A 27,132-nucleotide genomic window follows, 5' to 3' on the forward strand; every position below is an offset into this window, starting at 1 on the left:
GTCATCAAAAGGTCAGTAAAAACCCTTCTTTAGCCAAAAGAAACTTCATAAACTTTCAGAGCCTCTCCCAAACCAATATGGCCACTGAAATTGCATTACTATCTGTCAGCCTGTTGGCAAGCCGTTGGTTTTCTCTATTCTATGTGAATAGCAATGCAGAGCATGACGGTGCTGCTCTGTTTCGGGCCAACCACAACTGGGGATGACATATGTAAGACATGACAAAGACATGAGTCCTACCATCGCTCTCTCTTTCTCTCTCTCTCTCTCTTTCTCTCTCATCCTCTCTCTCTGTCACGTCCTGGCCAGTATATAAGGTTAATTGTTTTGTAGTTTGGTCAGGGCGTGGCAGGGGGTATTTGTTTTATGTGGTTCGGGGTGGTGTGTTTGTGTAAAGGGTGTTTGATTTAGTAATTCCGGGTTTTGGTTTATGTTTAGTTAATTCTATGGTTAGTCTAGGTTGTGTGTTTCTATGTTTGGTTGATTGGGGTTGGGACTCTCAGTTGAAGGCAGGTGTTGTCTATCTGCCTTTGATTGAGAGTTCCATATATTAGGGTGTGTTTGTATGTGTGATTTGTGGGTGATTGTTCTGTGTTTCGCCTTACCAGACTGTTTTTGTTGATCGTTCGTGTTTTTGTTATTTTGTATGTTCGTTTTGAAAGATAATTAAAAAGCAAGATGAGCATTCACGTACCTGCTGCGTTTTGGTCCTCATTCACCGACAACAACCTTGACAGAATCACCCACCACCAAAGGACCAAGCAGCAGAGGAAGGAGCAGACGGAGTTCGAGTTGGACTGGCGGGAGAAGTGGACTTGGGAGGAAGTTCTGGACGGGGCCGGACCCTGGCATCAGGCTGGGGATTATCGACGCCCGCAGGAGGAAATTGAGGCAGCCAAGGCAGAGAGGCGGTGGTACGAGGCCAAGTACGCGCTGAAGGAGAAGCACGAGAGGCACCCCCAAGAAAATTTTGGGGGGGGGCACACGGGTAGTTTGGCTAGGCGTAAGAAGAGCCGGAAGCCAGCTACTCGTGGTTATATGGAGGAGCGTATGGGGTGGAGAGCGCTATGTTTCGCTGAGGAGCGCACTATCTCACCCATACGCACGCACAGTCCGGTGCGCGTTATTCCAGCCCCTCGCAGGTGCCGTGCTAGAGCGGGCATTCAGCCTGGTAGGAGGATGCCTGCGCAGCGCATCTGGTCGCCGGTACGCCTCCGAGGACCAGGCTACCCAACTCCCGCTCTACGCACGGCTACCATCAGGCCCCTGCACAGCCCAGTCTGCCCTGTACGAGCACCCCGCTCGTACAGGGCTACTAGTTCCATCCAGCCAAGGCGGGTTGTGCAGGAGGTAAGATCTAGACCGGCTGTGCGCCTCCATAGCCCTGGGTTTCCAGCTCCTGTCTCTCGTGCGGACCCGGAAGTGCGTCAACCCAGTCCGACTCGTCCTGTTCCCGCTCCCCGCACTAGCCTGGAGGTGCGTGTACATAATCTGGTAATCCCAGTACCAGCACCACGCACCAGGCTACAAGTGCGTCAACCCAGCCTCGCCAGTCAACAGTCTTCATCAGAGCTGCCCGCCAGTCAACAGTCATCATCAGAGCTGCCCGCCAGTCAACAGTCATCGTCAGAGCTGCCCGCCAGTCAACAGTCATCGTCAGAGCTGCCCGCCAGTCAACAGTCATCGTCAGAGCTGCCCGCCAGTCAACAGTCATCGTCAGAGCTGCCCGCCAGTCAACAGTCATCGTCAGAGCTGCCCGCCAGTCAACAGTCATCGTCAGAGCTGCCCGCCAGTCAACAGTCATCGTCAGAGCTGCCCGCCAGTCAACAGTCATCGTCAGAGCTGCCCGCCAGTCAACAGTCATCGTCAGAGCTGCCCGCCAGTCAACAGTCATCGTCAGAGCTGCCCGCCAGTCAACAGTCATCGTCAGAGCTGCCCACCAGTCAACAGTCGTCAGAGCTGCCCGCCAGTCAACAGTCGCCAGAGAGGTCAGACTGCGCTGAACTGCCGGAGTGGCCAGACTGCGCTGAACTGCCGGAGTGGCCAGACTGCGCTGAACTGCCGGAGTGGCCAGACTGCGCTGAACTGCCGGAGTGGCCAGACTGCGCTGAACTGCCGGAGTGGCCAGACTGCGCTGAACTGCCGGAGTGGCCAGACTGCGCTGAACTGCCGGAGTGGCCAGACTGCGCTGAACTGCCGGAGTGGCCAGACTGCGCTGAACTGCCGGAGTGGCCAGACTGCGCTGAACTGCCGGAGTGGCCAGACTGCGCTGAACTGCCGGAGTGGCCAGACTGCGCTGAACTGCCGGAGTGGCCAGACTGCGCTGAACTGCCGGAGTGGCCAGACTGCGCTGAACTGCCGGAGTGGCCAGACTGCGCTGAACTGCCGGAGTGGCCAGACTGCGCTGAACTGCCGGAGTGGCCAGACTGCGCTGAACTGCCGGAGTGGCCAGACTGCCCTGAACTGCCGGAGTGGCCAGACTGCCCTGAACTGCCGGAGTGGCCAGACTGCCCTGAACTGCCGGAGTGGCCAGACTGCCCTGAACTGCCGGAGTGGCCAGACTGCCCTGAACTGCCGGAGTGGCCAGACTGCCCTGAACTGCCGGAGTGGCCAGACTGCCCTGAACTGCCGGAGTGGCCAGACTGCCCTGAACTGCCGGAGTGGCCAGACTGCCCTGAACTGCCGGAGTGGCCAGACTGCCCTGAACTGCCGGAGTGGCCAGACTGCCCTGAACTGCCGGAGTGGCCAGACTGCCCTGAACTGCCGGAGTGGCCAGACTGCCCTGAACTGCCGGAGTGGCCAGACTGCCCTGAACTGCCGGAGTGGCCCGAATTGCCAGACTGCCCAGACTGTCCCGAATTGCCAGACTGCCCAGACTGTCCCGAATTGCCAGACTGCCCAGACTGTCCCGAATTGCCAGACTGCCCAGACTGTCCCGAATTGCCAGACTGTCCCGAATTGCCAGACTGCCCCGACTGCCCCTCGGCGATGCCAGAGTGGCCCGACAGCCTGGAACGGCCGGAGCCAGAGCCACCTCCAGAAATAGGTGGGTTGGGGAGGGGGGGTGTAGCACAGTGCCGTCGTTGACGGCAGCCACCCTCCCTTCCCTCCCTTTAGAAAAGGGGACTTTTTGTTGGTGTTGCTTGGGGTTATTTTTTTGTTAAGGTGCTTCTGGGGTAGCACCTTTAAGGGGGGGGTACTGTCACGTCCTGGCCAGTATATAAGGTTAATTGTTTTGTAGTTTGGTCAGGGCGTGGCAGGGGGTATTTGTTTTATGTGGTTCGGGGTGGTGTGTTTGTGTAAAGGGTGTTTGATTTAGTAATTCCGGGTTTTGGTTTATGTTTAGTTAATTCTATGGTTAGTCTAGGTTGTGTGTTTCTATGTTTGGTTGATTGGGGTTGGGACTCTCAGTTGAAGGCAGGTGTTGTCTATCTGCCTTTGATTGAGAGTTCCATATATTAGGGTGTGTTTGTATGTGTGATTTGTGGGTGATTGTTCTGTGTTTCGCCTTGTGCCTTACCAGACTGTTTTTGTTGATCGTTCGTGTTTTTGTTATTTTGTATGTTCGTTTTGAAAGATAATTAAAAAGCAAGATGAGCATTCACGTACCTGCTGCGTTTTGGTCCTCATTCACCGACAACAACCTTGACACTCTCCCTCTCTCTCTCTCTGTCTCTCTCTCGCTCACCCTCTCTCTCCCTCTTTCTCTCGCTCTCCCCCTCTCTCGCTCTCCCTCTGTCTCTCTCTCAGCTAACTATAACAGGGGATGAAGCGTGGTAAGACATGACACACTTGTCAGAGAAATGACACGCTGTAGTAGGAGACTGACGCAGCATAACATGCCAGTTTCACCCGGGAATGACTCAAAGCTAACACTGTAGCTACATGTCAGAGAAGCAGTGACATATGGTAAACAATTGTGACAGATTAAAAAGGAAAAGTGGTTGCTATGGTTGCCGTTTACCAAAGCGATTCCATTTACCAGGTCAACAGTGAATAGAGGTGAATTGATGTGAATTTGTGTGACTGTTTGGAAAATAATTCCACCCAAATCCCTGTGTCTGTCCCTTCCTGTTACAGATTGCCTTATCATTCATAATACAATAAACTAGCACAAAGCACGAGCATAGAGAGCAGCTAAGCCGTGGGGTTAGCCATCATCTGCCATATCTAGTTCTGTCCCTAACCCCTGTCCCCCTGTCGCAAGGTGACCTCCCACGACAGACGCACTTTCCCTTGCTGTCAAACGCCAACGTGCGGACACTTCTCTCTCTTTCTTTCTCTCTCCCTCTCTTTCGGTCCCCATCTCCCTCTCTCACTACCCTTGGCAACAGGAAAGGTGGGGCCCACTGTCCCTGTCTCAGGCCGGCTCCTCCCCTCTGCTCCAAGCTGCAGCCCTGGTGATCGACAGCCAGGGCCTGCACAGAGCTATCATGACAGGGACAGTGTAATGATGTATGATGTATCTGGACCAGAGCAAGGCTGACCGTGTCACTGTAACCTTCACCCCAGGACACTTTGCAGAGGAACACTCTTTACCTGCAGTACCTAAGGAGGGTGTGACTGGGTAGGATGGTGTTGGATGTGGTTCTCCATCTCTTTCTATGGCTCTCATTAGTAATATCAGTGGCTAGAAGTGCCTGCTGAAATACACTCTTTCTCTTGCTCGTCCGTGCACACACACACACGCACACGCACACACACGTGTCAGGCTCATTTTCGGGTCCCTATGTCCTCACATCTGTCTCCCAGTGTGCACCATCATTCTACCCCCATTCTGAATACACACAGGGGCTTTAGAATTAGTGAGATTAATATTTGCCCTTTGTTGCTGTAGCTACTGGTCTGGTGGGCAGACGGATAGAAGAGGGAACCAGATGCCCGTATTGGGCATTTCACTCATTATCTCAATGGAGCAGGCTGGCACAGTATGGCAGGACTGGCATAAGCAGTGTGAGGGGTGGGTACTGGGCATTAGTTCACTATGAACCATATTCATGAGTGTATCGCTGCCAAAACTAAACGTAATTAGTGGACTGACCCGCACAGACCCAACAGAACAGACGGTCAATGGACAGGACAATTGTCCATTTCTAGCTTGTGTTCTAACAGATGTCAGTCTCCTGGAATGGCAGGATCGCAGACCAAATAGTCACCCTCTGTTGGAGCAACAGTATTCTATTTCCATGTACATCCAGGGAGAGGACGTTAGAATCCAGTACAAACATGTACACTATTCACACGACAACGAGACTTATCACACAGCAGGCAGGCATAGGTTGTGCTATTGACTGGCCTGCGTATTGGTGTTCTGGGACCCTAGAGACGATGGAATCTAATAGCATGGCAGACCATTAAAGAAAGAGAAAGAAAAAGAGAGAGAAAGAGAGGCATAAATAGAGAGAGGGTAAAGAAAAAAAAAGATAGAGAGGAGGGGGTCAATAATTAGAATTATTCCAAATTAATAAGCATTCCAATTAAATAGTTATACCAATTGAACGAATGCAAATGAGTGCGTGCGTAAGTGTGAGGGTCTTCTGTGCCCTCCAGATAATCATAAGGATCCACACCGTGTATAAGAGACAGAAAGTGAGGTTTAATCCGAATACAGGCTTCACGGTGGTAATGATTTCCACTTGGTTATTTTCAATGTGCGTCACCACTTTTACCAGGGGACCCAATTTACACTGAGAAATGGGAAACATTAAGGCAAATGTTTCTTTTTTGTCTTCCCTTTCGGACGCTCGAATTCGGAACGGTTATTATTGAGCAGTAAGCTACCGCTCTAAATTGACCGGCTGCTGCAACACCTCAGGAGGAAGGAGTGAGGCAGTGAGTCCTTTCTAGAAGCAGTAAGGGGGAAGTGCCCTTGAAACTTCCAAAGCCGAGGAAAGGGTTAGACTGAACACATCTCTGAGAGCCATACGATATTATGTCTGCAGGACATGGAAGTGTTATTCAATTCGTTTTTTATGATTTCGCTATGCAGACCCAGTTCTGAAACATACCCATTAACCAATTAAAATGTATCATTACCTGACACACATCACCTTGGAGAAACAGTACCAATTTCCCACAGTCCTTTGTGCCACATCATGAACCATCCATAATGACTACCACATTGACTGCACAGTACTACAGTAAAGTGCCTGTGAGTTCCTGCCCTCTTTGCTCCCCCACCAAAAAATTATTGGAAGTCATTCACTTTCACTGCGCTTTCAGGTCCTTAGGCGAGATGAAAGGTTTTATGCAGAAGAAAGTTTGGATTCGCTCAACTGAAGCTTCACAAAAATAGCTTCTTCTCGTGGCCTAGGCCCGGGTATAACTCACTCTTCAGATTCAGTCCCAGCTCTGGCACGTCAAGCCCCAACGCATCCGATCAGCATGTTGGCAAACTTGTCAAAACGACAGCGCTTTCATTAAATCTCCTTCTCTAAAACCTCCCTGCTTTGCTGCTGAATAGGTAAGCCAGTAGAGTGATGACGGTAAAGGAGGGGAGCTCAATCTAGACTCCAGAGAATGTGGATTCACCACTACAGTGACTGTACCACTGTTCTTCAAAAGAGACCACAGGTAGACAATTTTACACAACGCAGGAGAGGACTGTGGAGGGTGATACTGTTACACAATGCAGGAGAGGACTGTGGAGGGTGATACTGTTACACAATGCAGGAGAGGACTGTGGAGGGTGATACTGTTACACAATGCAGGAGAGGACTGTGGAGGGTGATACTGTTACACAATGCAGGAGAGGACTGTGGAGGGTGATAATGTTACACAACGCAGGAGAGGACTGAGGAGGGTGATAATGTTACACAACGCAGGAGAGGACTGTGGAGGGTGATAATGTTACACAACGCAGGAGAGGACTGTGGAGGGTGATAATGTTACACAACGCAGGAGAGGACTGTGGAGGGTGATAATGTTACACAACACAGGAGAGGACTGTGGAGGGTGATAATGTTACACAACGCAGGAGAGGACTGTGGAGGGTGATAATGTTACACAATGCAGGAGAGGACTGTGGAGGGAGATAATGTTACACAATGCAGGAGAGGACTGTGGAGGGAGATAATATTACACAATACAGGTGAGAACTGTGGAGGGTGATAATGTTACACAATGCAGGAGAGGACTGTGGAGGGTGATAATGTTACACAATGCAGGAGAGGACTGTGGAGGGTGATAATGTTACACAACGCAGGAGAGGACTGTGGAGGGTGATAATGTTACACAATGCAGGAGAGGACTGTGGAGGGAGATAATGTTACACAATGCAGGAGAGGACTGTGGAGGGAGATAATGTTACACAATGCAGGAGAGGACTGTGGAGGGAGATAATGTTACACAACGCAGGAGAGGACTGTGGAGGGTGATAATGTTACACAACGCAGGAGAGGACTGTGGAGGGTGATAATGTTACACAATGCAGGAGAGGACTGTGGAGGGAGATAATGTTACACAATGCAGGAGAGGACTGTGGAGGGAGATAATGTTACACAATGCAGGAGAGGACTGTGGAGGGAGATAATGTTACACAACGCAGGAGAGGACTGTGGAGGGTGATAATGTTACACAACGCAGGAGAGGACTGTGGAGGGTGATAATGTTACACAACGCAGGAGAGGACTGTGGAGGGTGATAATGTTACACAACGCAGGAGAGGACTGTGGAGGGAGATAATGTTACACAACGCAGGAGAGGACTGTGGAGGGTGATAATGTTACACAACGCAGGAGAGGACTGTGGAGGGAGATAATGTTACACAACGCAGGAGAGGACTGTGGAGGGAGATAATGTTACACAACGCAGGAGAGGACTGTGGAGGGAGATAATGTTACACAACGCAGGAGAGGACTGTGGAGGGTGATAATGTTACACAATGCAGGAGAGTTTTGTTTTGGCTGACTTTTCTTCGCAAATTGAATTATGGGGCATTTCAGGCCCCGGATTGTACACTCGCACACTCGATCACAAACGAGGGCTGAGGGGTTTACGTTGCCAACTTCTCTTGCTTGGCTAATTGTTTGGACCGACGGCAAAGATGGCTGCGGGGATTCCCCCAAGGGCATAAGGCGAGGGGAAGTGGAGGAGGGTGTGTCTTTTACGTGTTTGAAACGCAGCCCTCATGTTGTATTTTTGGTCTTGTATCCTTCGCTCCTCTGTGCTGTGTGCACCTTCCCATTTACACCAGAGATCTGCATATAATGATGAGATGCACGTCTCTGCCCTAACAATGGGAGTCGTTGTCCCAAAGACGGGAAGGCAGGCGACTGTCATAGTTCCACCTGTCACCAGAGGGCGCCAGAGACCGTCTTAGAGACATTAACGACACTGAGGTGTGTCCTACGTAGTCATTATGATGTCACTGTTTAAATAGGTGTGTTTTCTGTTGTCCTTTGCTGAAGCTTGAATTATGTGCCGTGTGTGTTTGTCTCCTGAGTGAGTTTGAGACTTAGTGTTTGTTGTTTTCCCAGTGTTACTGTGATCCTTCCGTTACCGGTTCTCAGTAAAGTATTATGTTTATCCTTAACCGCTGATTCCTCGTCTAGTTTCTTCTCTGCATCTGGGTCCAACATCACCATGTCACAGCAACGAGCTAAGTCCAAAATAAGCCCATAGAAACGCATTGGTCTTATTTTGTACAGATTTTATCGAGAGTGAAACCTCTCGCTTCGCCTCTTACATTTACATTTACGTCATATAGCAGACGCTCTTATCCAGAGTGACTTACAAATTGGTGCATTCACCTTATGATGTCCAGTGGACCAACCACTTTACAATAGTACATCTATATCTTTGGGGGGGGTTTAGAAGGATTACTTAATCCTATCCCAGGTATTCCTTAAAGAGGTGGGGTTTCAGGTGTCTCCGGAAGGTGGTGATTGACTCCGCTGTCCTGGCGTCGTTTACACATACACCAAGCCCCTCCCCCTGCCACTCACAACAAGTATGAGAGATCACATCTTCATCTCTGACAAGCGGTTTCAGCTCGCTATTTGCATTAGAGGACTTGTCCAACAGAATCGACCATATGGACACCAAAACACAGAGACATTATTTTACTGTAACAGAGGAGAAGTTAACCTTCCCAACGATACCCGCTTTATGTCTCAACTCCTCAAACTGCACACAGCGCAGACACTACTAAAACTGGAGTAGCAATTGACATTGGTTCTGGAAAATGAATGCTCAGTTTGTCGTGCGCGGGATTGGGGTACCTCACGTACCGCTAGCAGCATTTTAGACAAAGACTTTTATACTAGCTGTCTAGTCTGTGTTTTAGAAATGTGCAATAGGCATAAAACACCATTGTATAAGGAATTGGCAACTCGTTCTCATACTGAGAAATAAGGTAGGCCACTTGATTTCAACATCTGAACAAAGTGGACAGAATAGCATGCTGTTCAACCAGATGGAGACAGACAGAAGGGTGTGTTCATAACAATTCAACTGGTCTACCTTGTTAGCTTGCAAATAGAGCCAAGTTGGCTAAACTTGAAATATAAAGATTAGCTGGCTACTCAGTAGCACTTGGGCTTGAGAGATTGTTGATGAGACCTGTGTTAATTTCCAATAGCTTAATGCCTGCTACAAGAAGTTAGTCATGATTAGTGAATGTGCATTATGCATGGTTCTAGTTAAAACAGGGCAATTTAATGGACAGACTTGAACGCCAGATCAGTGATTATTGCAACAACAACAAAAAGTAGGTTCAATAATTTTGATAAACTAATTAAGTTATTAGTGGATCTTATGGTTTTGTAAGGCTTATACACGACATGGCCTAAAGTATGTGGACATGCCTTCAAATGAGTAGATTTGGCTATTTCAGCTAAACCCGTTGCTGACTGGTGTAGAAAATCGAGCACACAGCCATGCAATCTTCATAGACAAACATTTGCAGTAGAATGGCCCATACTGAAGAGCTCAGTGACTTTCAACATGGCACCGTCATAGGATGCCATCTTTCCAACAAGTTAGTTCATCAAATTTCTTCCCCGCTAGAGCTGCCCTGCTCAACTGTGAATTCATAGTCCCAACTATAAAGTTTGGTGGAGGAGGAATAATGGTCTGGGGCTGTTTCTGTTTTTCATGGTTTGGGCTAGGCCCCTTAGCTCCAGTGATGGGAAATCTTAACGCTACAGCATACAATGACATTCTAGATGATTCAGTGCTTCCAACTTTGTGGCAACAGTTTGGGAAGGCTCTTTCCTGTTTCAGCATGACAACGCCCCCGTGGCACAAAGCGAGGTCCATACAGAAATGGTTTGTCGAGATTGGTTCGGAAGAACTTAACTGGCCTGCACACAGCCCTGACCTCAAGCCCATCGAACACCTTTGGGATGAATTGAAACACAGACTGTGAGACAGGCCTAATCGCCCAACATCAGTGTCCAACCTCACTAATGCTGTTGTGGCTGAATGGAAGCAAGTCCCCGCAGCAATGTTCCGACATCTAGTGGAAAGCCTTCCCAGAAGAGTGGAGGCTGTTATAGCAGAAAAGGGGGGGGACCAGCTCCATAATAATGGCCATGATTTTGGAATGAGATGTTTGACGAGCAGGTGTCCACATACTTTTGACAAGGTAGTGTATTTAGCCTAGTTATAACTTCACAAGCCCTGAATTCATTAAATTATTGCTGACTGTATGAAATGCAGTGTATTTGACCTTTAATTCTACAACAATGCTTATTTTGAGAAAAGATTTCTCATTCAAATGTAGATACTGTAAACAGCAACAACAAAAAATTACGTTACAGCCTTATTCTTAAATAGATTTTCCCCCCTCATCAAGCTACACACAATACCCCATAATGACAAAGCAAAAACTGTTTTTTAGAATTTTTGTTCAAATGTATAGAATTTTTTAAAGCAGGTTTTCATCAACATTTAACATTTTAACATTTAAGTCATTTAGCAGACGCTCTTATCCAGAGCGACTTACAAATTGGTGCATTCACCTTATAATATCCAGTGGAACAACCACTTTACAATAGTGCATCTAAATCTTTTAAGGGGGGGGGTTAGAAGGATTACTTTATCCTATCCCAGGTATTCCTTAAAGAGGTGGGGTTTCAGGTGTCTCCGGAAGGTGGTGATTGACTCCGCTGTCCTGGCGTCGTGAGGGAGCTTGTTCCACCATTGGGGTGCCAGAGCAGCGAACAGTTTTGACTGGGCTGAGCGGGAACTGTGCTTCCTCAGAGGTAGGGAGGCGAGCAGGCCAGAGGTGGATGAACGCAGTGCCCTTGTTTGGGTGTAGGGCCTGATCAGAGCCTGAAGGTACGGAGGTGCCGTTCCCCTCACAGCTCCGTAGGCAAGCACCATGGTCTTGTAGCGGATGCGAGCTTCGACTGGAAGCCAGTGGAGAGAGCGGAGGAGCGGGGTGACGTGAGAGAACTTGGGAAGGTTGAACACCAGACGGGCTGCGGCGTTCTGGATGAGTTGTAGGGGTTTAATGGCACAGGCAGGGAGCCCAGCCAACAACGAGTTGCAGTAATCCAGACAGGAGATGACAAGTGCCTGGATTAGGACCTGCGCCGCTTCCTATGTGAGGCAGGGTCGTACTCTGCGAATGTTGTAGAGCATGAACCTACAGGATCGGGTCACCGCCTTGATGTTAGTGGAGAACGACAGGGTGTTGTCCAGGGTCACGCCGAGGCTCTTAGCACTCTGGGAGGAGGACACAAGGGAGTTGTCAACCGTGATGGCGAGATCATGGAACGGGCAGTCCTTCCCCGGGAGGAAGAGCAGCTCCGTCTTGCCGAGGTTCAGCTTGAGGTGGTGATCCGTCATCCACACTGATATGTCTGCCAGACATGCAGAGATGCGATTCGCCACCTGGTTGTCAGAAGGGAGAAAGGAGAGGATTAATTGTGTGTCATCTGCATAGCAATGATATGAGAGACCATGTGAAGATATGACAGAGCCAAGTGACTTGGTGTATAGCGAGAATAGGAGAGGGCCTAGAACAGAGCCCTGGGGGACACCAGTGGTGAGAGCACGTGGTGTGGAGACAGATTCTCGCCACGCCACCTGGTAGGAGCGACCTGTCAGGTAGGACGCAATCCAAGCGTGGGCGGCGCCGGAGATGCCCAGCTCGGAGAGGGTGGAGAGGAGGATCTGATGGTTCACGGTATCAAAGGCAGCAGATAGGTCTAGAAGGATGAGAGCAGAGGAGAGAGAGTTAGCTTTAGCAGTGCGGAGAGCCTCCGTGACACAGAGAAGAGCAGTCTCAGTTGAATGCCCAGTCTTGAAACCTGACTGATTAGGATCAAGAAGGTCATTCTGAGAGAGATAGCAAGAGAGCTGGCCAAGGACGGCACGTTCAAGAGTTTTGGAGAGAAAGGAAAGAAGGGATACTGGTCTGTAGTTGTTGACATCGGAGGGATCGAGTGTAGGTTTTTTCAGAAGGGGTGCAAGTCTCGCTCTCTTATAGACGGAAGGGACGTAGCCAACGGTCAAGGATGAGTTGATGAGCGAGGTGAGGTAGGGGAGAAGGTCTCCGGAAATGGTCTGGAGAAGAGAGGAGGGGATAGGGTCAAGTGGGCAGGTTGTTGGGCGGCCGGCCGTCACAAGACGCGAGATTTCATCTGGAGAGAGAGGGGAGAAAGAGGTCAAAGCACAGGGTAGGGCAGTGTGAGCAGGACCAGCGGTGTCGTTTGACTTAGCAAACGAGGATCGGATGTCGTCAACCTTCTTTTCAAAATGGTTGACGATTCTCTCTGTACTTTGCTCTGTTCATATTTCCCTCGATCCTGTCTAGTCTCCCAGTCCCTGCCGCTGAAAAACATCCCCACAGCATGATGCTGCCACCACCGGATTACAAAAAGAAAACCAGCCCCGTCGCGGACATCAACGTCTGGCTCCCAGACAAATTAAATGACTTCTTTGCTCGCTTTGAGGACAATACAGTGCCACTGACACGGCCCGCTACCAAAGCCTGTGGCCTCTCCTTCTCCGTGTTCAACATGAGTAAAACATTTCAACCTGTTAACCCTCGCAAGGCTGCCGGCCCAGAAGGCAGACGTAGCCCCGTCCTCAGAGCATGCGCAGACCAGCTGGCTGGTGTGTTTACGGCCCCACAAGGGTGCATTCTCAGCCCTCTCCTGTACTCCCTGTTCACCCATGACTGCGTGGCCATGCACGCTTCCAACTCAATCATCAAGTTTGCAGACGACACTACAGTGGTAGGCTTGATTACCAACAATGACGAGACGGCCTACAGGGAGGAGGTGAGGGCCCTCGGAGTGTGGTGTCAGGACAATAACCTCTCACTCAACATCAACAAAACAAAGGAGATGATCGTGGACTTCAGGAAACAGCAGAAGGAGCATCCCCCCATCCACATCGACGGGACAGTAGTGGAGAAGGTGGAAAGTTTTAAGTTCCTTGACGTACACATCACAGACAAACTGAAATGGTCCACCCACACAGACAGCGTGATGAAGAAGGCGCAACAGCAACAGCACAGCGCCTCTTCAACCTCAGGAGGCTGAAGAAATTTGGCTTGTCACGGGGCCACTGCCTGTATCACCGCCTGGTACGGCAACTACACCGCCCACAACCACAAGGCTCTCCAGAGGGTAGTGCGATCTGCAAACTACCTGTCCTCCAGGACACCTACAGCACCCAATGTCACAGGAAGGCCAAAAAGATAATCAAGGACAACAACAACCCGAGCCACTTCCTGTTCACCCTGCTATCATCCTTAAGACGAGGTCAATACAGATGCATCAAAGCGGGAACCAAAAGACTGAAAAACAGCTTCTATCTCAAGGCCATCAGACTGTTAAACAGCCATCACTAACATAGAGAGGCTGCTGCCAACATACAGACTCAAATCTCTGGCCAATTTAATGAATGGATTTAATAAAGGTATCACTAAGGTATCACTTTAAATAACGGCACTTTAATAATGTCTACATATCCTACATTACTCATCTCATATGTATATACGGTATTCCATACCATCTACTGCATCTTGCCTATGCCGCACGGCCATCGCTCATCCATATATTTATATGTACACATTATTTTTCATCCCTTTACATCTGTGTGTTTAAGGTAGTCATTGTGAATTTGTTAGATTACTTGTTAGATATTACTGCATTGTTAGAACTAGAAGCACAAGCATTTCTCTACACTCGCATTAACATCAGCTAACCATGTGTATGTGACCAATACAATTTGATTTGATTTGATCAAGCTTCACCGTAGGGATGGTGCCAGGTTTCCTCCATACGTGACGTTTGCCATTGTACCATAAAGGCCTGATTGGTGGAGTGCTGCAGAGATGGTTGTCCTTCTGGAAGGTTCTCCCATCTCCACAGAGGATCTCTGGAGCTCTGTCAGAGTGACCGTTGGGTTCTTAGTAACCTCCCTGACCAAGGCCCTTCTCCTCCGATTGCTCAGTTTGGCCCGGGCGGCCAGCTTTAGGAAATGTCTTGATGGTTCCAAACTTCAATGCTGCAGACATTCTTTGGTACCCTGGACACAATCCTCCCTCTGAGCTCTATGGATAATTCCTTCCACCTCATGGCTTGGTTTTCGCTCTGTCATGCACTGTTAACTGTGGGACCTTACATTGACAGGTGTGTGCCTTTCTAAATCATGTCCAATCAATTGAATTTACCACAGGTGGACTCCAATCAAGTAGAAACTTCTCAAGGATGAGCAATGGAAACAGGATGCACCTGAGCTCAATTTCGAGTGTCATAGCAAAGGGTCTGAATACTTGTGTTTTCGCTTTGTCATTATGGGGTATTGTGTGTAGATTGATGAGGAACCAATTAATTTAATCAATTTTAGAATAAGGCTGTAACGTAACAAAATGTGGAAAAAGGGAATACTTTCCGAATGCACTGTATATCGTGAATTGGCCGTAAGTTTTAGATATGATTCTTAGGCCATATTGCCCAGCACTAAATGTCTGTGTATGTTATGTGTGTGTTTGAGTGTCAGTGTGCATGAGTGTGTAGAGTCCTGTGAGCGTGCATAGAGACAGTGCAAAACTGAAATACAAGGGTCAACTCAGAAAGTCCTTCTTGGCAAAATATTTTTCCATTTTATAGCTTGGGGATAGAAGCTGTTCAGGAGCCTGTTGGTGTCAGACTTTATGCACCGGTACTGCTTGCTGTGTGGAAGCAGAGAGAACAGTCTATGGCTTGGGTGGCTGGAGACTTTCCACTTTCACACCGCCTGATATCGATGTCCTGGATGGCAGGGAGCTCGCTCCAGTGATGTACTGGGCTGTCCGCACCACCTTCTGTAGGCCATGCAACCAAGGGCGGTGCTGTTGCCATACCAAGCAGTGATGCAGCCAGTCAAGATGCTCTCAATGGTGCAGCTGTGGAAATGAGGGCCCATGCCAAACCTTTTCAACTTCCTGAGGGAAAGAGGCCTTAGTGATTTGTACACCGAGGAACTGGAAGCTCTCCACCCCTTCCACTGCAGCCCTGTCGATGTGGATGGGGGCGTGCTCACCCCTGCCCTCCCTTTACTGTAGTCCACGATCAGCTACTTGGTTTTGCTGACATTGAGGGAGAGGTTGTTGTCCCGGCACCACACTGCCAGGTCACTGACCTCCTCCCTGTAGGCTGTCTAATCATCGTCGGTGATCATTCCTACCGCCGTCATGTCGTCAGCAAACTTGATGATGGTGTTGGAGTCGTGCGTGGCCTCGCAGTCGTGGGTAGCAATCAAATGGAGAGCAATGTGAAGAGTGCAGTTGGAATCTGATTACAGTGCTATGCAAAGACAGGGCATTAATCTTCCACAATGAGGATGTGTGTGGTGTGGTGACTGCCAAGCCATAAGTAAGGCCTTCTCACGATCAATGTACAATTACAATTCATCTCAACTTATGAAAATGGCACATAGGGCAGGACAGTGTTGGAAAAAGTTTCAAATTGTCATACTTGAGTAGAAGTAAAGATACCTTAATAGAAAATGACTCTAGTAAAAGTAAAAGTCTAACAGTATTTGGTTTTAAATATACTCAAGTATCAAAAGTTAATGTTATTGGTAAAATATACTTACGTATCAAAAGTAAAAGTATAAATCATTTAAAATTCCTTACTGTATATTAAGCAAACCAGACGGCACAATGTTTTTACGAACAGCCAGGAGCCCTCTCTAACACTCAGACATCATTTACAAATGAAGCATGTGTGTTTAGTGAGTCCGCCACATCAGAGGCAGTAGGATGACCAGGGATGTTCTCTTGAAGTGTGTGAATTGGACCATTTTCCTGTCCTGCTAAGCATTCAAAATGTAACAAGTACTTTTGGGTGTCAGGGAAAATGTATGGAGTAAAAGGTACATCATTTTCTTTAGGAATGTAGTGAAGTAAAAGCTGTCATAAATATAAATAGTGAAGTAAAGATAACCCCAAAAACTCCTTAAGTAGTACTTTAAAGTATTTTGGTGGTCCCGTGTGGCTCAGTTGGTAGAGCATGGTGTTTGCAATGACAGGGTTGTGGGTTCAATTCTCATGGGTGACCAGTATGGGGGGGGGAAGAAAAAAAATGTATGAAATCTATGCATTCACTACTGTAAGTCACTCTGGATAAGAGCATCTGTTAAGTGACTAAAATGTAAGTGTAAGTACTTTACACAACTACGGGGAGCAAATGCATTCTATACAAGAGAAATGTAATGTTTGAGAGTCAAACATCATTTTGCATCAAGAGGGTTTTAAAGATTTTAAATAATTGGGAATGTGGTATAACCCTGGGAAATGAAAAGAACGAGGCAAAGGCTGATTGGTTGAAGCCTTTGGGAAATAGGAGCAGAGGGCATTCTGATAGGCTGAGGGGACACGGAATTTTAATGGAAGCCAGTAGTGATTGGATGAGGAGCAGACTCGTGGACAGAGAGTAGATATGAAGGGCAAATGATGCAGATGTCTCCATGAATTGCTGCTGGCTCAGCAACTTCTACAGTGACACACACATACACACACACACACACACACACACACACACACACACACACACACACACACACACACACACACACACACACACACACACACACACACACACACACTCTGGTCCACTCAAAGTCTCCATCTATTATGGACAGCCTGTGGATGGAACCACTGCTGTCTGCCCGTCTCCCTGCTGCGCCCTGTTTCCATGACAACAGCACAGCAAGGCAGCAAGGTCACTTTCCCCAGCTGAGGCAGTGCACAGAGTCACTCCAAGGCAACAGCACAGCAAGAGAGGGATGGGGAGGGAGAGAGAGAGAAAGGGAGGGAGGGAGGGAGAGAGAGAGCAGAGGAGGTGACAGGACCTTTGATAGAGTGTGATTAAGAGAGAACACATGTGAAATCTAATTCCCGGGTGTGAGTGTGACGTGTATGTGCGTGTGTGTGTGCGTGACTATATGCTACTAAGGTAGGGGGTCCATCAGTGTGAGGACGAAAGCAGTGAGAGACGCTCCTCCAGTATCTCCTCAGCCTTCACACATTTGGTTCGCCCGGGAAAAGAGAGTGAGAAAACTGCAGGGGGGCCAACACATCCCAAAGACAAGCCCCATAACAAACGAGCTCTCCAAACTTCCCAGCATGCCCCTGAACGTCCTACAGCAACACCATCAACCACATACCACTTTCCCCCCGGTGCCCCAATGCATCATGGTCTCTGTAGTCTGCCAACCCCCACAGTAAAACCCTATCTGTCACGGTGCTAGACACAAGAGTGTGACCGTGAAGTAGAGTTTCCGCTGCTTCCTCATTTTTCCCAGAGTCCCAGAGTTACCTTCAGCGGCAGACAGCATGGCTAATTAGGGGAGTTTATTAATATGATCAATTGACAACGGAAAACGGCACCTACACAGCTGTCTACCTGCGCAAGTGGCAGGCGAAGATGAATGTGATTAATGACATCCATACATTTCCTCAACCAATCAGATGATTAGATCAACTAGCGATGCTAATCATAACCTATTGTTATGTGGGGTGTGATATCGCCGCATATGCTTTTGGAGGGGAAATTGCCGAAAAGAGTTTTCCATCCATCAGCTGGATATATTTAGGTAATGATGTTCCCAAGTTCCGTCTGTCCAGACGCTCGTTTCAAGGAAACCATATGCCTGCCAGGTGCAAAGCCTTCCCTACATTCCTCTTCCTCTCTCTGTCTCAACGCTCTCCACATAGAACTTGAGGAGGGGCTGAGTGGTGGCATGCGAGCACAGAGCCTTGATTAGATTAGGAGTTCAGAGTTCAGGATCAACTAGTTGCTGAGCGGCTATCAATGTGAAAGCATTACCATGCTTTCACATTGAGAGAGAGAGAGAGAGAGACAGAGTGAGAGTAGAGTATGGGGATAAGGGAGCAACAGAAATGAACAGAAAGAGAAAGAGAAAGAGCAAGAGAGAAATGTAGTTGAAGAGTAGTGAGCAACTGATTCCAATGTTCATAGCGTAGCTTGTACTTCTCTGACGTGATGTGTGACGGGGTTCTATACTGTGTGAGTGTTATCCTGGATCCAGAGGAGTTGACTTCACCTCGGCCTGACCTGCTTGGAGAACACAAGCGTCCACTAATCGACATGACACCCTGAGCCCCGAGAGCTGTGCACCCATCTGCAGCACAACTCCCACCGGTAAACACACACAGAGAAGGGGGGAAGGAGAGAGAAGGAATGAAGGAGAGAGGGAATGAGGTAGAAAGAGAGAGAGAACGAGAAGTAGAGAGAGATAGAGAGAGAGAGAGGTAGAGTTGGTGGGAGAAACAGGGATATAAAGGACGACAGAGAAAGAGGGAGGGAGAGAGAAGATAGAAAGGAGAGAGAAAGAAAGTGAGGGAACGAGAGAGAGGAAAAGAGAGAAGCAAGAAAGTGAAAGAGAGAGAGGAAAAGCCAACTGACCATTTATAAACTATTTGAGAGACAGAGAGTTATTTTGACATCTTCTTACCGATGTCCTTAACCCTCATGTGAAGGCACTGAGCTAAATATAAATGCATCAACTCATAAGTAAACTTCAAAACATTTCCTTAATTGACATATATGAAATGCATTAACCATTCTTGATTAAAATCTAAACAGCCCCCCCCCTAAAAAAAAAAGATCACGATGATTAATTCCGTCTCAGACGAGCCAGGTCATTACGGCAGATTAGCATAGTGCATCTCGTTAAGGTGTGTCTGTTGCTCTGGTCTCGGGGAAACAGTTGGGAGGAAAGGGGACATATTGAGACGAATCAGCTAACATTCACTCTGCCCTGTGGAACAGACATCTAACGAGACCTCGCTCTGACCCCACCTCCACCTCGCTTGCCATTGGTCAGGTGAAGTCAGAATCTGCACTACCATTGGTTAGGGTGTCAGTATCTGCGCTGTCCTTGGTCCGATTAGCCCACTGTTACCATTGTGTCACTGCGAAGTACAGTAAATGTACCGTCACCACACCAGGAAGGAGATTTGAACATGCTGTACACATGACACATCTATAACTGATCTGAAAACACCTATAACCCTGGCAAGTGTATACACTTGTTATCATGGGCTGACGGACCATGACTCCAAAATGCCCTATCCTTTCTAGAGTCTGAGAGCTACTCCAGTCCATTCCATCATGAGAGTGTTTGAGTTTCTACATCAGTGTTGGAGTTCTAAATTTCGATCAAAGTTTGCGTTCAAGGCTGTATCCCTGTTTGTACAGACATCTGCAGTCAACAAAGACCACACGACAAATTGTTTAAATGAAAGGCATGCAGCTTTTGAGTTTAGCTAGCTGTGGTGCATTCAGGTACTCCAGTTTCCCTGAAGGGGTAGAAGACGTTATCAGAACTGATTTAGTTTTCTCTAAGAGAAGCCGTCCGTGGAACACACACTGTTTTGGAAATAACGAGCCCTTTTGTCCCTTCTCTCTTTCCCTATTTGTCAGATTTGTCAGATGGCTGCTGCAACCCATCTGTTACTGTAACCCATCTGTTGCTGTAACCCATCTGCTGCTGCAACACATCTGCTACTGCAACCCATCTGCTGCTGCAACCCATCTGCTACTGCAACCCTTCTGCTGCTGCAACCCTTCTGTTGCTGTAACCCATCTGCTGCTGTAACCCATCTGCTGCTGTAACCCATCTGCTGCTGTAACCCATCTGCTGCTGCAACACATCTGCTACTGCAACCCATCTGCTGCTGCAACCCATCTGCTACTGCAACCCTTCTGCTGCTGCAACCCTTCTGCTGCTGCAACCCATCTGCTGCTGCAACCCATCTGCTACTGCAACCCATCTGCTGCTGCAACCCTTCTGCTGCTGCAACCCATCTGCTACGGCAACCCTTCTGCTGCTGCAACCCATCTGCTGCTGCAACCCATCTGCTGCTGTAACCCATCTGCTGCTGCAACCCTTCTGCTGCTGCAACCCATCTGCTGCTGTAACCCATCTGCTGCTGCTACCCATCTGCTGCTGTAACCCATCTGCTGCTGTAACCCATCTGCTGCTGCAACACATCTGCTGCTGCAACCCATCTGCTGCTGCAACCCATCTGCTGCTGTAACCCATCTGCTGCTGCAACCCATCTGCTGCTGCAACACATCTGCTGCTGAAACCCTTCTGCTGCTGCAACACATCTGCTACTGCAACCCATCTGCTGCTGAAACCCTTCTGCTGCTGCAACCCATCTGCTGCTGCAACACATCTGCTACTGCAACCAATCTGCTGCTGCAACCCTTCTGCTGCTGCAACACATCTGCTGTAGAGCGAAGGGGAAGGTACGGCTCTGCAGAAAATAAAATAACATAGAAAAATAAATAAAACGAAACAGATTCTGAGTGCCGTTTATCAGTTGACGTGTTAGCTCATGCTGTTTTTAAGAGCTTGCATATCAGAAGTGTTGATTGACTCACACCCCCCGCCCTCCCTCCTCCCCAATCATGCCCTCGTTCATAGATCATTAGATCTGTTGACTGTTGACACTTATTCCCCCACCCTTACCCCTCGCTAGTGCACACTGATCCCCTTATTCCCCCACCCTTACCCCTCGCTAGTGCACACTGATCCCCTTAGTCCCCCACCCTTACCCCTCGCTAGTGCACACTGATCCCCTTATTCCCCCACCCTTACCCCTCGCTAGTGCACACTGATCCCCTTATTCCCCCACCCTTACCCCTCGCTAGTGCACACTGATCCCCTTATTCCCCCCACCCTTACCCCTCGCTAGTGCACACTGATCCCCTTATTCCCCCCCTTACCCCTCCCTAGTGCACACTGATCCCCTTATTCCCCCCTTACCCCCTCCCTAGTGCACACTGATCCCCTTATTCCCCCACCCTTACCCCTCCCTAGTGCACACTGATCCCCTTATTCCCCCACCCTTACCCCTCCCTAGTGCACACTGATCCCCTTATTCCCCCACCCTTACCCCTCGCTAGTGCACACTGATCCCCTTATTCCCCCACCCTTACCCCTCGCTAGTGCACACTGATCCCCTTATTCCCCCACCCTTACCCCTCGCTAGTGCACACTGATCCCCTTATTCCCCCACCCTTACCCCTCGCTAGTGCACACTGATCCCCTTATTCCCCCTTACCCCTCCCTAGTGCACACTGATCCCCTTATTCCCCCTTACCCCCTCCCTAGTGCACACTGATCCCCTTATTCCCCCCCTTACCCCCTCCCTAGTGCACACTGATCCCCTTATTCCCCCACCCTTACCCCCTCCCTAGTGCACACTGATCCCCTTATTCCCCCCACCCTTACCCCCTCCCTAGTGCACACTGTTCCCCCTTATTCCCCCCTTACTGCACACTGATCCCCTTATTCCCCCACCCTTTCCCCCTCCCTAGTGCACACTGATCCCCCTTATTCCCCCTTACTACACACTGATCCCCCTTATTCCCCCCCTTACTGCACACTGATCCCCTTATTCCCCCACCCTTTCCCCCTCCCTAGTGCACACAGATCCCCCTTATTTCTCCCTAGTGCACACTGATCCCCTTATTCCCCCACCCTTACCCCTCCCTAGTGCACACTGATCCCCTTATTCCCCCACCCTTACCCCCTCCCTAGTGCACACTGATCCCCTTATTCCCCCACCCTTACCCCTCCCTAGTGCACACTGATCCCCCTTATTCCCCCCTAATTCACACACTTATCAAGAGAACATCCCTGGTCATCCCTACTGCCTCTGATCTGGAGGACTCACTAAACAGAGAACATCCCTGGTCATCCCTACTGCCTCTGATCTGGCGGACTCACTAAACAGAGAACATCCCTGGTCATCCCTACTGCCTCTGATCTGGCGGACTCACTAAACAGAGAACATCCCTGGTCATCCCTACTGCCTCTGATCTGGAGGACTCACTAAACAGAGAACATCCCTGGTCATCCCTACTGCCTCTGATCTGGCGGACTCACTAAACAGAGAACATCCCTGGTCATCCCTATTGCCTCTGATCTGGAGGACTCACTAAACAGAGAACATCCATGGTCATCCCTACTGCCCTGATCTGGAGGACTCACTAAACAGAGAACATCCCTGGTCATCCCTACTGCCTCTGATCTGGAGGACTCACTAAACAGAGAACATCCCTGGTCATCCCTACTGCCTCTGATCTGGAGGACACACTAAACAGAGAACATCCCTGGTCATCCCTACTGCCTCTGATCTGGAGGACTCACTAAACAGAGAACATCCCTGGTCATCCCTACTGCCCTGATCTGGAGGACTCACTAAACAGAGAACATCCCTGGTCATCCCTACTGCCTCTGATCTGGTGGTCTCACTAAACAGAGAACATCCCTGGTCATCCCTACTGCCTCTGATCTGGCAGACTCACTAAACAGAGAACATCCCTGGTCATCCCTACTGCCCTGATCTGGTGGTCTCACTAAACAGAGAACATCCCTGGTCATCCCTACTGCCCTGATCTGACAGACTCACTAAACAGAGAACATCCATGGTCATCCCTACTGCCTCTGATCTGGAGGACTCACTAAACAGAGAACATCCCTGGTCATCCCTACTGCCTCTGATCTGGTGGTCTCACTAAACAGAGAACATCCCTGGTCATCCCTATTGCCTCTGATCTGGAGGACTCACTAAACAGAGAACATCCCTGGTCATCCCTACTGCCTCTGATCTGGTGGTCTCACTAAACAGAGAACATCCCTGGTCATCCCTATTGCCTCTGATCTGGAGGACTCACTAAACAGAGAACATCCCTGGTCATCCCTACTGCCTCTGATCTGGCGGACACACTAAACAGAGAACATCCATGGTCATCCCTACTGCCTCTGATCTGGCGGACACACTAAACACATGCTTTGTTTGTAAATTATGTCTGAGTGTTGGAATGTGCCCCTGGCTATCCGTAAATTAAAAAAACAAGAAAATGGTGGTGTCTGGATTGCTTAATATAAGGAATTTGAAATGATTTATACTTTTACTTTTACTTTTGATTGTTAAGTATATTTGATCAATTACATTTACTTTTGATACTTAAGTATATTTAAAACCAAATACTTTTAGACTTTTACTCAAGTAGGGTTTTACTGGGTGACATTGACTATTAAGTCATTTTCTATTAAGGTATCTTTACTTTTACTCAAGTATAACAATTAGGTACTTTTTACACCACTAGCAATGTGTGTATCTATGTGTTTCTGTGTCTGTGAAAAACAGAGCTTCATTACTCCCCAGAGTGAAGATACGGCAGTGCAGAACAGGCTAGGAGCCGTCTTTCATGTGGAAATGAGGACTTGTTTTGGTGGGCAAATATTGCAGTGCTTCAATCACAGAAGACAGGAATGAACTCACATTATTTCAGGAAGCAGCTTTTTGTGGATATGCCTTAACAAGGAGAGTGACGGTGGCTCGGCCTTGTGTCAAAACAACGGTGGGTGAAACACTAGGCTAAAATAGCATGACGCTAGGCTAAAATAGCATGACGCTAGGCTAAAATAGCATGACGCTAGGCTAAAATCGCATGACGCTAGGCTAATTCATCAATGAGAAGTGTCTCTCCTTTATCAGTGAGCCTTAGCCTAGATGCCCATGGCTGATATTAGCTGTTGGGTATTTGTTGAAGCATGTTAAACATCTGTGTCATGGGTACGACAGTGCACACAGACACACACAGACACACACACAAACACACACAAACACAGAAAGACAGGGAGCTCTATGTTCTGATCACTACTAAGCCAAAAGCATGCAATAACATGGTAATAACAATTCTCCACATGAACACGAATGCATTGCATGTCAGTGTATGGCGAACCAGTTGCCTTGCCCTAGTGGCAGACCCTGAACCTCTCAATGAGACCTGGGTGGATTATGACATTGGTTATGACATTGGTTATGACATTGGTTATGACATTGATTATGACATTGTTATACTTCAGTTGTTACATTGTTATTACATAGTAAAATACATTGAGGTGGCGGTGGGAGCGACAGGTCAGAATGGGTGGAAGTGGTGTGGATGAGAAGGGAGGCTCGTGGGTGTGATGTCATGTCGTGAGGTTTAAACGTATGACGATCAACACTTCACTGACAAAACACTGAAGTCCAAAGAAAAATGTAACAACAAACAGAATAGAAAAGAAAAGAGACTTTCAGAGAGATAGGCTAAAAGAAGCAACAAAACCTGGCAACCCACAAAGCGCTCTGAGAGAGTTCCGTGTGAAGTGGTTTGCTTTGGGGGTATTTTCATCGTTTTTGTTTTGTGGTGTCCATTCTGTTTGAGCTCTGCTTAATGGTCCCTGAGCCCAAAGGAATCGCACGACGCACCGCTGCCAAGCCACTTCTATCAGTTCAATCCACTGAACTCTGATTGTTTTTGTCTGTCTTTTTTCCCTCCAATTTCCCTGCCCGCCTTTGATGAAAGTCACCTGAATTCATCTTAACTTGTGCTTCTGAACGGTCTCTTTATACTCAATAACAAGGTGTTGTGGCTGGTTAGGTGACAGTCACTGACTGGAGGGGACTTTTGAGAGTAGTTTCCCAGGCAAACCAGACTTTTATCTGATAAATAGTTTTCCGTTTGCCCCTCTGGTGCAAAGACAAAGATGATTGCAGAGAGGTGATTCCATCTCACTCTCTCTCTCTCTCTCTATCTCTTTCTCTCGCTCTTTCTCTCACTCTCTCTCTCTCTCTCTCTCTCTCTCTCTCTCTCTCTCTCTCTCTCTCTCTCTCTCTCTCTCTCTCTCTCTATCTCTCTTTCTCTATCTCTCTCTCTCTCTCTCTCTCACTCTCTCTCTATCTCTCTCTCACTCTCTCATCTCTCTCTCTCTCTCTCTCTCTCTCTCTCTCTCTCTCTCACTCTCTCTTCTCTCTCTCTCTCTCACTCTCTCTCTCTCTCACTCTCTCTCTCTCTCTCTCACTCTCTCTCTCTCTCTCTCTCTCTCACTCTCTCTCTCTCTCTCTCTCTCTCTCTCTCACTCTCTCTCTCTCTCTCTCTCTCTCTCTCTCTCTCTCTCTCTCTCTCTCTCTCTCTCTCTCTCTCTCTCTCTCTCTCTCTCTCTCTCTCTCTCTCTCTCTCTCTCTCTCTCTCAGTGTGACTAATTCAATCACCCAGGGCCTCGGTGGTGGTTAAAGTGGGATTTAGAGGATGAGCGTTGGAGCTTTTGTTCCAGCAATGCTTTATTGTATCCAGCACCACAGGGTTGGTGGAATCCAGCATCAACACATGCTTTGCCTTGCCGGCTTTTTTCCACTTTTCTTCCCCCATTCTTAGCAGCAATCGTCCAGGCTGGATGGCTTAATTACTATTGACGTTCCACTGGCAGTCGTGGTCATTTGCAGAGTGCTCCGCCTGCAGTGGATTTGGATAAACAGAGCAATGCCGAGTGGCCAAACAAAGACTTGGTGCGTCTCGTTTTGTTGGAGCCAGAAAAAGAATTGACTCCATGAACTGCAGGAGCTACTGTTGCATATAGACTGATCAACATCCATAATGTCCACATGGAGACGGGTTGAGGAGAAAGACAAGGAGGCAGAGATAAAGGATTTTGAAACGGCTGACTCTCCTCAGATACTAGGAGTATGCAGTAGTTGAGTATAAGGAAGATTCCAGTCCATCACAGCACCATTCCTGACTGCTTACCTCATTCCCTGATAACACTGTGTGCTCGGTGGAGATATTAAAATATCATATCACCCTCATCCTGCCTTTATCACTAAGCCCTGGGCCGTGCTTCTATTGTTTCCTATGAAGCAGTGCTTCGGATGAATTGACCAGTGTGCAGGAAATAGGATCTCGCTCTGACTGATTTGGAGATTACCATCGTGTTCCCGTGAATTTATCTTGATTTCCTCTCCTGGAGCTGAGATTGATTCGGTCTTAATTTCGAGTTTCTTTCAACACTCAAAACCCCAAATAAAGTGACAAGCTGCATTTGTAGTGAATAGTAACTCCCTCTCTGTCTACCTGGCCACTATTTAAAGATGTGTAGGAGATTCTCACTCTCTTACGTCTCTTGATGACATCACAGTGGGGAAACGAAAGCACTGAGCCGGGATTGGCCGACGATAGTCAGGGACCCCCAAAGGACTTACAACCACTTCAAGACGGAGGAAACTGGGGCAGTTGTGTTGTCTTACAGTAGCACCACCACCACCAGGAAAACGGTTAGAAGCAACGGTGACTACAATCAACAACAACAACAAAATATGGCGCTGGGTGAAAAGGAAGGCAGCCATCTTACCTGGGGACACAGGCCGAGGACTCCCCCTCGGGGGCCTCTGGGGCCGGGCAGCAGAACTGGTGCAGCACGGTCTGGTTCCTGGGAGATACGAGGGAGAGAGGAGGGAGAGAAAAGGGAGGGAAAGGACATTAGCGAGTCAGGAGGAATAGTAAGGAGCTTGTTTGAAATTGAATAACTAGAACTGGCATCAACCATATTGAGGGTACCCAGGAGGGTCGAGACAAATTGCTTTAGCAATATTTTATGTTTTAGTAATATTTCTATGGCTTTAACTAATATATGCAATTGAACTGTAACTAAGGTTTCTTTCTTAAGTACATACTGTTGAAAAGACACTATTTAAAATGCATTGTAATACAAATACTGTGTTTTACTGTATGGAAGGGGGTTAGTGCATTGCATCTATGAGGAGAGAGTGCTCGTTGGTTCAGCAAACAACCAAGCTAAGCGTGAAAGGAATGTCCCTTT

General features: G+C 48.3%; 1 protein-coding gene across 4 annotated transcripts in view; it reads right to left on the minus strand.

Moving 5' to 3' along the window:
* LOC106592487 (IQ motif and SEC7 domain-containing protein 3) overlaps nt 1-27,132 on the minus strand; it is a 294,872-nt gene that overhangs the window by 180,901 nt on the left and 86,839 nt on the right. For all 4 annotated transcript variants that reach the window (XM_045700042.1, XM_045700047.1, XM_045700043.1 and 1 more), the window contains exon 2: nt 26,665-26,742. In XM_045700042.1, the coding sequence (XP_045555998.1) occupies nt 26,665-26,742 (78 nt within the window). The remainder of the gene's footprint in view (nt 1-26,664; nt 26,743-27,132) is intronic.

The sequence above is a fragment of the Salmo salar genome, chromosome ssa17, assembly GCF_905237065.1.
Source record: "Salmo salar chromosome ssa17, Ssal_v3.1, whole genome shotgun sequence".
In the NCBI taxonomy this organism is placed as follows: domain Eukaryota; kingdom Metazoa; phylum Chordata; class Actinopteri; order Salmoniformes; family Salmonidae; genus Salmo; species Salmo salar.